The sequence below is a fragment of the Eretmochelys imbricata genome, chromosome 6, assembly GCF_965152235.1.
Source record: "Eretmochelys imbricata isolate rEreImb1 chromosome 6, rEreImb1.hap1, whole genome shotgun sequence".
NCBI lineage: Eukaryota > Metazoa > Chordata > Testudines > Cheloniidae > Eretmochelys > Eretmochelys imbricata.
The window spans coordinates 119,253,327-119,267,038 of NC_135577.1; the positions used below are offsets into that span (position 1 = coordinate 119,253,327).

At 42.2% G+C, this 13,712-nt stretch overlaps 1 protein-coding gene across 1 annotated transcript in view; it reads right to left on the reverse strand.

Moving 5' to 3' along the window:
* Positions 1-13,712, reverse strand: part of SYT16 (synaptotagmin 16) — a 49,481-nt gene that overhangs the window by 25,380 nt on the left and 10,389 nt on the right. Inside the window, exon 2 of the mRNA XM_077820579.1 lies at positions 4,154-4,366. Within this exon, the coding sequence (XP_077676705.1) occupies positions 4,154-4,366 (213 nt within the window). The remainder of the gene's footprint in view (positions 1-4,153; positions 4,367-13,712) is intronic.

A 13,712-nucleotide genomic window follows, 5' to 3' on the forward strand; every position in this document is an offset into this window, starting at 1 on the left:
AACCAGGTATCTTCTGATTTTATACTCGTGAAACCGAAGGCAGGCTTTGTTCCAGACATAAATAAGCGTTACAGTGGTATAACTCATTTTCCTTCCTCGGAGTAAAATTAGTTACACCACTGAAATGCTGGTAAAAGTCACAAACTCAGAACGGAGTTCACTGTATTTACATAACCAGTAAGCCACAGGCCCCCCCCCCTTTTTTTTTAATCTTAGGGATTTGTTTTCTAGTTCCTTCCAAGAACTGCACCATTCGTGTGGAAAGCAACATGATTTTTACTATCATATTTTTACTCAATTTCTTCTGCAAATATAGAAACAGAAAATAAAAGCAAAAGCAAGAAGGCAGAACAAGCAAGAAATAAAAGAAATGTCTGTATACAAATTTACTGAGACTGTACAAATATGGATTCTCCTTAAGGTGTTTAATTAGCAAATCAGTGTCTTAGACACACTTTAAACAGGGGGTCATCCATCAAAGCATACGCCACGCAGCAGACTTTCAGATAAAACATAACTGTAGTAATAAATTATCCCCAGGCAATTGTCTTGTGGTTTTGGACTCCTGCCAGGATAATATCTAGATCAATAATAGAGGAATTTTGAAAGCCTTGAAATATATAATATAACAAAGAACTTTCTCTAAGTGTTATGAAAGCAAATGTGGTATACAAGGCAAGTTTCAAGGGAAAGAAAAGAAAAGTGCGATTCACCATTGACTATTTTAGGGAACGGTCTTGTTATTTCTTTAAATTTATGGTAGTCCTGTCAGTGATAACTGCGTGTGTATATGTGAGGGTGTACTTTGACACTGTAAGAAGTTTAGCAAACATCTGTGCCAGATCAGAGGAGAACTTATGAAGAATGAACTCACTGTACTATGAACAACTATTTCTGCAAAAAAAAAAAAAAAAAAAAATTTAAATCATGGACAACTGAAGAGGTATTGAAGGGATCGAGAAAGGAAGTACTGAGGTTCCAGTTCTCAAAAAAAGCAAACAGGAGCCTGGTCCTGGCCATTATAACCACAAAAGTCTACTACTCTCATCACAACACAACTAATGGGTAAGAAAAAGATTGGGGATCATCAGACAATGGAACAGATTATCAAGGGATGTGGGAAAATTCTCCATCGCTTGGCATCTTTAGGACTGGATATCTTTCCTAATGACATGCTGTAATGTGATCACAAGTTGTTGGGCTGGATGGAGTCATCACTGGATGAAATTCTCAGACCTGTATCATGTAAGATGACAGACTAGATGATCACAATTGTCCCTTCTGGCCTTAAAATCTATTTATTTTTTAGGGTAATACACGGATGAACTTAAATCAGCAGAAACTTTCCGCTGAATATCAGGGAAACCTTCTTACCAACAAGATATAAAAGGACATGGAATAAGCCCTCCAGTTTAATGATGGATGCTCCAGCATTTGAAACTGTGATGAATTGGGAATATAGCTATACAATTTGTGAATTGTGTGTGAGATTATGAACCCTGCATGTCTGTGTCAGTCTACAAACTCCATTCTGAATGTGCAGCCTTTTGTCGTCTCTGTGGTCTGTTTGCCACCACACCGAGTTGAAAATTCCCAAGACTGGCAGCAAATGAAGGACAGTAGAAGGTAATTGACTCCTACGTTCCCAACTGTTGGACATCTGCTCACTCTAGACACAGGACTGGTCCCCGCCCAGAAGAACTGGTTTAGCAAGGAGGAAGTCACCTTTGCAACAAAGTCATGGAACAGATTTGTGCTCATATGGTGAAGCCGGCAAGGAGGTCACCTGACATGGGAGCGGGGGAGGGGCTGAAAGTTTTAAAAGGGCAGAGGCTGATCTGCTCCGAGCCCGTTTTCTTCAGTCCATAAGGGAGAGACCACTTACCATGTAACAGCCTGCACGAGACAGGGGACACACTGTCTGCTTGGACCCAGATAGTTCCCCCAGGACTCACAAGGAAAAGTGAGGGGCACTGCAGTTTCCGATGTTTATTGTTTTGAATGATCTGTCCCCTCCAGTGACTTCATGATTAAGTGTAAAAGAGCATAAAAGTGTTAGACTGGGCAAAGTGTTTGAGCACGTGTGTTGATAGCTCCACAATTGCTGTGTGCCCCTGAAAGAGTAAAACTGAAAACCAGAAGCTTCGCACCTTTGGGGTGGTCAGCGCTGGTCCTGGGGCCTACGGCAAGTGAGCTGAGAAGGGGGCACTGACTGAGTCAGTGCCCAGGAAATGTGCCAGAGAGGAACCAGTGCTGCTGCCTGCTGAGGCTCCTGACGCTTAACACACTGCAGAGGATCCAGCGCCTTGCGAATGAGAGCCAGATGCTAAACTCTTAGGAGGCTGCTGCTTTGTGGCTAGCTGGCCACTCCCCTGTCTTGTAAGTTACAGCACACTCTTTATAGCCCACAAGGGAGGAGGCATACCAGGAAGAAGCGAGCGTGGCCCGAATACACCATGCACCAGCATTTTTGGGACCACTGCAAACAGTTAGCCAGCAGCTACTTTTGCTGCATGGCTGGACTGGAGGATCAGGACTTGGGTAAACTGTAGCTAGAGAGACGGGAAAGATAAACCTCATATAACTATCTCCATCATGCAGCATCAAAGGAGGAGATGAGAGAGAGAGAAGAGGGGCAAAAGGATTGAAGGCAACAGAGTATTTAACAAAAGGCACTTTCCTGGGTTACTGAATGTCCCAGCAGAAGATTGTGCAGTTCCTCACCAGATTGTGTTAATATTCGTGATCAGGAACAAAGCATAACTCACTGGAAGGCTTCTGAGGATCTGATCCAGGGAAGCTGGGTGCGATATATTCTGCACAGTTCAAGAGAGAGAGGGACAAAGGTGACTTTCCACCATCTCTACACTCCTCTGATCCTTGGGCCAGCCAGGGGCCAACCTGGAGACTGGAATAAGCAATAGCAGCCTCGGGGCTTCTCTAATTTACACCTACATTCCTTTGGCCTCAAGAGGCCATTTCACCAACTGGGAAATACAAGAATGTAGAGACTATGGCCACACCCCCTTCCCCATCAGGAGTTAGGGGGTTGGGTGGCATATACCTGCAATGGTGACTCTACCCCAGCCATGGATTCCCCAGGCTGAGGGAATCCTCCATCATGCAGTCAGGATAGCAGTACACTTGACTGAGGATCTGAGAATATCTAAAACATAAATAAGGGGGTGTTATTTGGAATAAAGGGTCTGATCTGCTTCCATTAAAGTAGACAGCAGAACTCCCAGTGACTTGACTGAAAGCGGGACTGGGCCCTAACAGTTGATTTTTTTTAAACACAATAAATATTAAAGTAGTACTAATCCTAATGATTTCGGTTTATAAAGACAACAAAGGAAGTAACTGTAGTCCACATTATGATCTAACAGCAGTTCTACAGAGGGGCCTAAATCAAAATGAGCACAATAATTAACAGGTAACTAAATATTTCAGAATCACAACTGTTTTGTGTAACTAAAACCACACAGGCAGTTTCCTGAAGCTTCCCCATGAAAGGTTCTCCCAGACATGTCCTGTATTATAGAATGCCATTGTACCGACCAATTTTGCACTTGGGTAAATGTTTGAAAACCATGCATGTTTGTTTGGAATATACAAAAGCCACTTGCAATAATAAACAAAGATTGGTCAAAAAATTGTTCCCTTTGATACTATAAATTTTTACCTTCTGTCGTTGCCTGCTATGTAGCGTATGCACTGGTGAATGATGTAACATAATTCATTTGCTATTTACCTGGTATTTGCAAAGCTGCTATAAAAGAAACATGCAATTTCTATTCAAAGGCTTGCTAAAACACACCATATTGATAAGAAATGCAGTTCAACAGATTTCATCGGGCAGAGTCCTACAGTCCTTACTCAGATAAAACTCCCATTGAAATGCATGGGAATTTTGCCTAATGATTAAGGAACCTAATCTAAAACCCATGCAAAGTTAATGGAAAGATTCCCATTGACTTCAGTAGGCTTTGGATCCAGCTCTAAGTCAGTACTTTAGGAATAAACTCCAGATGGATTTTAGCCTGAGCGATCAGAACCAAGGCTGCTCCTTCCCCAAAATAAAAGGACTCTCTCCATGTTAGGTGGCTGTGGATTCAAAGCAAATGTTTTAATACTCATTTGAGACACACAATACCTTCGCATTCAGATGCCTCGGTACTGTACTCCTCATGGCTGGACAGCAAGCGGTTGAATTTAGGTTTACGTTCTGAACCTGCTTGTGTTGCCTTTTCAGACACCCCCGATCGAAAACTCTGCGAGCGTGACACAGAGATCGCAAACTGTTTAATCACCTCGTCGTCGCTATCTGAAGATGTGGTTAGCTCTTCATCCTCCCCATAACTGTTCACTGGGAGAAAAACACAACACGGGCTTTTGACAATTTCACAGGACTTGACACAGAAGTAGGAAAACATGGTACATTTTCAGTTCACTATTTACTTTGGGGGGAAGGAAAAGGAGAGCAATAAGACATATAACTACCATGGGGGAGCAGATGAGGCAGGCATGTTTCCTCCAAGTTTTCGAAATCTTTCTGGTGCCTCACTGGGTCTGCAGGAATTACACAATGTCACTCCTGGCTTCCCATCCTGCAGATTCCCCCAACTTTTTAAAAATGTGATTGTTCCTCCCACACCCAAAACCAAAAAAAGGAAAACCATTATATGCATCTGATGAAGTGAGCTGTAGCTCACGAAAGCTCATGCTCAAATAAATTGGTTAGTCTCTAAGGTGCCACAAGTTCTCCTTTTCTTTTTGCGAATACAGACTAACACGGCTGTTACTCTGAAACCTGTCATTATATGTATATAACCATTAGCATATGCAGAGCCAAAGTAGTAAACACGGACTCTAAAACCTTCTCAGCATTCCAATAATACCTCCACAACCCTCTGAAATAAAGACTACTGAGGGCAGAAGAAAGAAAACAGAGGGTTAATCTAGTCTTGGGTTACACCATGAACATGAAATTACAGCATCTAGCTAATAGGCATCACCAATTCTGCATTCCAGAGTCAGCAGTGGAACCTTCTGAGAACAATGTAAATTCTAACCTTTAAAGATGAAGATACACATCTGAACATTTTTCTGAAGCTGCCCTTCCCCCTCCTACTGACAATGCTGGCTTTGAATACGGGATCACTACGTTCTCATTAGTGTTTGAATATCCTTTGTGGGAGGTGGGAAGGGGAGGGGGGAAGAAGAGAGGAAAGGGAATCTGATGTCCCATACTTGGCCTCTTTTTTCAAATGAAAATGGAGATGAAAGTACAACGCCACACTGCAGATTCCCCAGCCATCTGTATCAGCATAGGAGGAAGTTTTCATCTGTGAACTTGTGGGGTCAAGGGAGTTGTGGGTGTAATGGACAGCTGGAGTGTGTGTGTGTTTGTGTGTGCATGTGAACACACCAGCTGTGAAGCGTGTTACTATTTTGTTACTTACTCTTGAGGATAAAGAATACAACAGTGGCTGCCAAGACTTGTTTCAATAATCCCCATTGCATATCCAAGCCTCTGAACAAATGAACAATGCATACAAGTGCAAAAAGGTGGGGCCATTTTTCCATGCCAATGGCTGATTTTTGAGGGGAAATACAGCTTCATCTGTATCCCACTCATACACAGCTACCTGGCTAAGATTAGGGAAATAGGACCCTGCTTCCACACATCCAGACTCCATTAAGTGTCTCCAATACTAATCCAATTAGAAATACCCCCACTGCTTCCCAAACCTACCTCCTTTCATGACAGTTGCCACAGGCCTGCCGTCTATCCCTAGGGCAGAACTCATGGGAACCAGGACAAGGGAGCTCTCAGTGGCTGTGAAATTCACCTCCACCAGGAATCTATCAGACACTGAATCTCATTATGTTGAAGTTGTGTTATCAGATTTGCCTTTGTTGTCTCGCTTTGAGTAATATTGCCAATAAGACCAGTATTGCTCTCAGAAATTGGTCTCCTGGTAGCTAAGTGGTATTTGCCTATGCCTCGGGGGAAGTCTCACTACTGTGGGGAGAAATAAATGTCCCCTACTTTGAGAAAATACACTATTTTAATTGTTTAATAGTTGTTTTGTAAATGGCGCTCAGTTACTAATGCTGGATCAATGAGCCCTCCTGAAATTTTAATGAGTTAAAAGGGCTTTTTTATTTTTTTACAGAATTGGGCAGGGACAGAACATCTAACTGCTGAGGTCAGTTCAAGCTTTATAAATCTCTCACAATGTCATGTACCGCATTAAATAAGTATCTGTATTATTTCCAGTCTTTACAATGGAGTGAATGCAAGTCGTTAAATTTTCTTCCCCAAAAGTCAAGTACTCTCAGTTTCTGTTCCACAGAAAGCTTTTGCCTTAATTACTTTTGGTTTCAGTTTAGCTCGCAGATACAGAGAGAATATTTGCTTCATTCAGACTTGTGCATTTAAAGTTGAGAAACTAACTGGGAGATGAAAAGGGAAGAAAGTGTTTTCATCAGTATTTTCATTAATGACTTGGAAAATGGAGTCGAGAATATGCTTATAAAATTTGCAGATGACACCAAACTGGGAGGAGTTGCAAGCACTTTGTAGAACAGGATTAGAATTCAAAATGACCTTGACAATTAGAGAATTGGTCTGAAATCAACCAGATAAAAATTCAGTAAAGACAAAAGTAAAGTACTACACTTAGAAAAGAATAACTGGCTAGGTGGGAGTACCACTGAAAAGAATATGGGGGTTAAAGTGGATCACAAACTGAAAGTGAGTCAACAATACAAGTCCCTGTGTGGACCACGCCACCACACACTCAAAATTTGGGGACTTGTAAAGCAGAAGTCAAAGTGTAACTGCAGCATTTGCTATGATGTGGGGTGCTATTTCTTAGATGCATTTTAAAAAATACATGCTAATTAAATGCTAGAACTAGAGGGTCTAGAGCAAACGCCTGATATGACTTCTGCTGCTGAATCTTTGTCCTGGAAGGAGACAGCTCCATAGATTGTCACGCTAATATCTTTATAATAACACAACCAAGTTTACTCGTGGGAAAGAAAAAACTCAACATTCAGATCTACAAATGCTCTGATTAGAAAGGGGGGAAAGCATTTTCAGAATCATCATGGAAACGTAAATAAAGGGCCCGTGATTATGATCTAAACTCGTGAAAGATGATGAACACATCTTGTGATTTGAAGATGTTGCGCAGTACATGCATTTTAACTCATTTACTCATACATACACAGCCTCTTTTACAAATCAAACCGCTGATCATTTCTAAAGGGGAGTTGGCAGTACATTGCAAAAACCACAGACAGTGTCTGCAAGGAATTTAAAATACATGTTCAATATTAAATCTAGGTTACAGACGTCCAAGATAAATGGTCCAAGAATTCTTTATCATTACCAAGTATAAATAATCAAATACCTTTATTTCAAAGTAAAAGAAAAGAATGTACTTCACATAGCTGATCAAATATATTGTGAATGGTGTCAAATATATATATTTTGCATACCGCTCCCCACTTGCATGTTAAATGGTGGTTGTTTAAGCTGTGAGGTCAAGCACTTAGAACACAGTAATGCCAAATTTATCCTCCCCAGATAACCTTAATTCTTTCTTGTGTTTACCCATCCTGTGCTTTGAGGGGTTGATCCTGCTCCACTGAAGTCAATGGGAGTTTCATTATTGACTTCAATGAGAGCAGGATGATGCTCTGAATGAGTAAGCGGTCCAGTAGCAAAAACAGTATGTGACCACGTAATTAAAGATTGTGTTGTAATGTATATGCCTATGCCTGGCAAATCACAAATGTTCTTAGTACAGTGCCTGCTGCAGCAGTGGCAAGGACATGGGCCGGACCTTAGAATGTTCATGCTCAATTATTATTTTGCTCTGTTGCCACAGTTTCCCCATGGAATGCCAGTGACAGAAGAGAAATGGTGATTTTCAATAGTTTATAACTGAGCAAAATCTGAACTGAATTCCATACGACAATAGGGTGATAGCTCAAGGGCTTTACCCCTGCCAAATTTCAAAGTCTGCCATCAAACAATGGAGGTGTCATAGTTTGTCAAAACAAAGGTTGAAGGAATCTTTTATAATGGAAATGTAAGGCAACCTAAACATAGATGTCACTACCAGATCCCTCTTTAATTACAGGCCTGGTCTTCAAAGGGCCTCAACTTTGTCTACACTGGCACTTTCATCGTTAAAACTTTTGTTGCTCAGGCATATGAAAAAACAACCCCCCGAAAAACAGAAGTTTTAACGACGAAAAGCACCTGTGTGGACAGCGCTTCGTCGGTGGGAGGTGAGAGCCTCAGACTCTCTTTTTACACCTTCAACCAACTGCTAATACAACTCATTGGGAGTGCAAATGAGGGAATGTAGACATTTGATTACCTCACCTATAGCTACACAGGTAGTTAAGTGTCCATGTGTCTTCATTTGTCCTAAAAATTATTTGTGGACCCAAAATGATTGTCAAAAAGGAGACCTGGTTTAAAAAAAAAAAAGTTAGGCCTAAAATGTATTTTAAATATATAGAAACTGGGCCTCTCTGTAATATATTAAAGCTGTACCGTTTCAGGATCGTGTTTTTTGTGAATTTAAATACTGCAAAGAGTACCTGATTCAGGTAATGCATTTGCAGTGGCAAGAGAAGCTTCCATCCCTACCAACGTAACTCAGCCCTTAGAAGGACTTGGATATGGCCAAGCCCATTCATTTTGTATGCTCTCTAGTGAGCCTGTCAACAACAGTGCAAATTAGTGCCAACTGTTCCATCATGCTACACACCCCCGATAGGTGAGTGACTGTGACATCTTATTGCTGCCCTTGGCCCACTACCTTGACTGAATAGAACTAAGCAAATAACTGATTTTCTGGGTTAGTCGCCGAACTGAAAATCCTAAACAAAACAAAAGAAGAGGTTCATTCTGAACCAAACCTGGTGTTTTTTTCCTTGCCAAAATGACCAACCAAATAAATTTTGTTCAGGTTGAACAAAACAACATTTTCAAAATGAAACTGTTCATTTTGAAACAAAATGTTGAAATGGTTCATTTAAAAAAATTTCACTGTTTTGACTTCTTCAGAAACATCTTCCTCATTTTTATTTAGCTGAAACTATTCATAGAATTTGATCCAAATTCACAAATAGTTTCAGTGGCCCCCAAAACGGTATTTTTTGGTGAATTTACTATATACTGAACATTTTTTGCCAGCTCTAGTCATGAGTCAGGTTTCTTCCAGGCAGGGACCTTGTACAAGCTATATGCAACATGACGCACCTACCATAATTCTGAGTACTGGGCCACTTTACCTGTATCCGTCTTCCAGTTCCCATATCTGGATGTAAATTTGAAAGAAAAAAAAAAAAAAGGGACTCAGATCCAGACATGCCACACCTGCGGGAAAAAACGCAGAAATTGGGCTTGTTTTTGGCTTAATTGGCTTGTGAGTTGCTTGTTGGCTAGTTTTTGGCTTGTAGCTTGTTTGGCTTGTAGCTTGTTGCTTCTCTTTTTTGATCAGCTCCTGGCAAGCAGGGGTAAGGGGGGGGCAAGCAGGGGAGAGAGTCAGGGACGCACAGCGGGCCCACCCAGTCCCAGACTGCAAGCCAGGTGGGTCAAGTCAGATAGAGTGTTGGGGTTCTTAGGGATTGGCTTGTTTTGAAATGGGATTAGCTTGGTTTTTGACTTATTGTGAAAGTTCGGGTGCTTATTTACCGCATGAAAGTTGGCAACTGTGCTCAGCTCCAAACCACCCCCTGCCTGGGCTTCTGTAACCGCTAAATGAAAAGGCAAGCAAGAAGTTTTTGCAAAAGCAAAACTGCCCCTGATTTTGCCCATCTCTACTGTGTGTTATGGGTTTTCATTAAGCATGAATTAGTAGCAATTAAAACACTACAGGTGGGGCCTATATGTAAGAAGGCCAGTTTTCATGACCCATCCTTCCCTCATAATAGAAAAGAAAATTGTTTATATTTCATATATGTAAGTTTCTCATATATTTTCTCTAGCAGGCTCTACGGCACAATGGCTTGCTATACCGCCCCCCCACTCCTTTTTTCTTTTTTTTTTTAAGATGCTGTTTACTCTTCTAATGTAAAAGCATCATTTTGCAAACTCTCTTTGCAAAAGATCACCTAGCAACAAAGTCAGACTTTACCCCAGATTTTTCCATTAAGTAGAAGGGAGCTTTCTTAAAATGGAGTCATGTTTTTTCCCAGAACTATTTCACTATTTGCAGAACTCCAGCTGGTACATTGAAATGCATTGAAACTCCTCAGAACTTTCACTCTGGTTCACCCATAAGTGGCGCTTCGCTATACCATAGTTCTTATCAGCTGGTTCCTGTGTATCGTTGCAGGGGCACACCCACCACCATTCTTTGTTTGCTGATTAACAGGGCGGGAACAAATTCCCTAGCTAAGATATTTGTTTAGGGCTGCTAAGAATTACTATTGCACTGCAGCAAGGCAGATATTTATTATTCCACTTAATATAATTTTTTTAACGACATAAGCTTTTGGTTAGTTACAGTGGGGCTGATTCATCACAGCCTAACCCTAGTTCTATACAAGCATAACTCCATTGATTTCAATGGAGTTGCACTCCCAAGGGAAAAAAAAACATTCAAACAAGGCAGTGGTGAGCAGTGTTTATATAACTACAGTACTGTATTTTAGCAATCTGAGCAGGCCCCTAACTTGAGACCACAAAACTAACTGGGATGCGGGGCTTGGACAAACCTCAGACCTTTCGCCAAACTGAACTAAGTCCACAGGTGTTTTTACAGGTTGGAGATCGGGTTGTTTAAGATGACCCCATTTCAATCAGCCCTCAGACTCTTCTCTTCACCATCCCCACAGCTTCCTATGGCTGACCAGCTGGCCTCTGGCTTCTCAGGAGGGCCCTGATCCAAAGCTCTCTGAAGTCAGTGGACTGTCCTGCCACACATCCCCCTGCCCGTACCTTAAACGTGTACAGTTCCGTACAGTACAGCTGTGGTCTCTGCTGAGCCCTGCTCTTCTGCACACCATTCACATGAACTTTTGGCTTGATATGATCTAGACTGCATTGCAAGCCAGAAATGAGAGGTGAAGGCACAGGGACCCAACACAAATTCCTCTTAACCCCCCAGTGTCTGGACAGGAGGAGAAGGGAGATAGTCCCATGGACCTAGATAGGAATGGGAAGGAGAGTCCCATGGCCCTGTTAGGAGACAGTAGGAAGAGGAGCTCACTGGCCCTTGGTAAGATTGGACCATTATCTGAACTTCTAAAACTCCCAAATCTTTTGAGACTTGTCCACCACTGAACTACACACAAACATGAGTATGCATCTCCTTAGCTCAATCTGGGGAAACTATCTCAGAAACACACGAACAACACCTCCAATAAAACAGCCCAATTACACCAACTTGCTAGTAGGCATCCTACAACCGTCAACTGCATGTTTTTCCACATATAATCCCAACTAGTCCAAGCAGAGGAGTGAGTTACCAAATCTTCATCTGCGGATCTCATTGGTCCCTAGCTGTCCTCAGAGATTCATGGCACGATCCTAAAAGTTGTTCAGATTTTGACTAGAACAGGTCTTAATATTTTCATAGTTGAGTTCACAGAGCCAGAATATTGTCTCATACATCATATATTAATACATTCCCCAACAAACGGGACATCTTGGAAAGTTAAGAATCAGAGGTACTAGAATTAGAGATAAGACATTCATACAACCTGCAGTCTGTGTTCTAATCTAGATGCTGTAGAAAATTGACTCCTTGAATGAAGTGGCCGAATGAACCAGTTTAACTGTTGTGACCTAGGGCTTGGATAAGCATCCAGAAGTCCATGCAATCTTACTCCCCTCCTTCAGATCCCTCTCAACATCCATCTCTTCCCATAGTTTATCTCCAGCAATGACTCAAGAATCCCATATCACCCTAACAATATCTAAAGGCAATTCTAAATTATGCCAGCTGCCAATGGTCAATTACAACAGCCAGGAATTGATGGGGCACAAGATAGCATTAATCATACCCCCCATACTAGAGAGATGTAGGGGTTGTTATATCAGCTGTGAGCTACAACAGTTCTCCATGCACTGGGATGATCCTCCAGAGACCGGATAGCCTGGCTTTAGAGCTGCTTATGCCACTGGAATGGTGCAAAACGGCCAGAATGCCACTGAGGATCAAGGCCCAAGTCCCAGAGAGTGTTCTGTTTTGTAACGTTTTCTTGCAATCAACAATTTATGGGAGTGACCTTCTACAAATGGGGTCAAATTAATAAGAATTGAAACTACAAACAGAAGAAAAAAAGGAAAAAACTGTTTCAGTCGTTGCAGAAAAATACAACGTTCTATTTCTGCAGACAACATTGTTAGTGTTGTACAAGTCTGCTTGTTACTTCACACATAATGCAGTGAGATCATTCCCACCTTGTATAGAGCAGTAGTAGAAGGAGATGAGAGGTGAAGCGGCAGATTTTCAATGAGAGATGCAACATTTCTCAGATGCTGCCAACATGCTGTTCATTGGTAAATGAAGTCTCAAGTCCTAAACAATTTCCCAAAGGAAGAGAGAGGCACAGCTGCCATATGGGGAGTGGGAAGAGGATGCTGCTTGGCAAAATGGCTCAGAAAACACATGCCCCAATACACACACACAATTTGCTCTGTAACTGTTGTGAATCATAACGCCCATGTTTTCCTTTTAAATAAATTCCTCTTAGCTAATAAATAATTAGAATAGATGATCAATAATAGATTAGGTTGTGTAACTTTATACAACCTACTCACCGGTGAACATAGAAGACAGAGGTCTTCAAAGTATACCTTGGTTATCTTCTGTTCTCATGTCTCTTAGGTAGATAGGAGGCAGTATGTCTACTATAAAGGGCCATGAGCTGGGACTCAGGATATTTGGATTCTATCCTTGGCTTTGTCATTGACCTGGTGTAACCTTGGGCAAGGTCACTTCAACTCTACATGCCTCTGCAATACACACCCTACAATATACAACTCTTTGTAAACTTTTTGGAGAAGCAACTCTCACTATATGTTTGTACAGTGTGTTGCAGAGCCACCCACCTCGCCTGGCTTTGGGCTAGCTGTTGCCTCAGTTTCTCCTCAGTTCCACGGACCAGTTACCTACCCACGTTCTCCACCACATGGAAGTGTGCTGGCCTGTACCCCAATCCAGGAAGGGCTGACACCACACCCCAGGTCTTTCAAGTCCTTCTTACCAGGCACAGTTTTATTAATTCTAACAAGACCCCAGAAAATGGCAAAAAACTCACAACCAAAGCATTAGGCTTACCGGTTAACCGACATTAACTGTTAACCCCCGGCTGTGCCATGTCGGCCGGATCCCAGCCCTGGATCCAAGAACCCTGCCTTCGCCGGCCCCCGGCCCCACCTGCGCCGATCCTGCCCACGCCACGCCACGTCAGCCCCCAGCCCCGGACCCCAGTCCAGGCCTTGCCCCACCGGCTGGCCAGCTGACCCCAGCCTCGTGGCCGGTCAGCCGGACCCAGCCCCTGCCTCGCTGGCCAGAGCAACCCCAACTCCTCTCTCTCTAATCAGTTAACCGTTTAAATGATAGAATTTTAATCGTTTAAACGGTTAACTTTTTAAATGATATTTACATTCCTACGTCAACTAAGCCTTCTCAGCCCTTTTATAGGTAACACCTGAGCTCTTCCCAGAT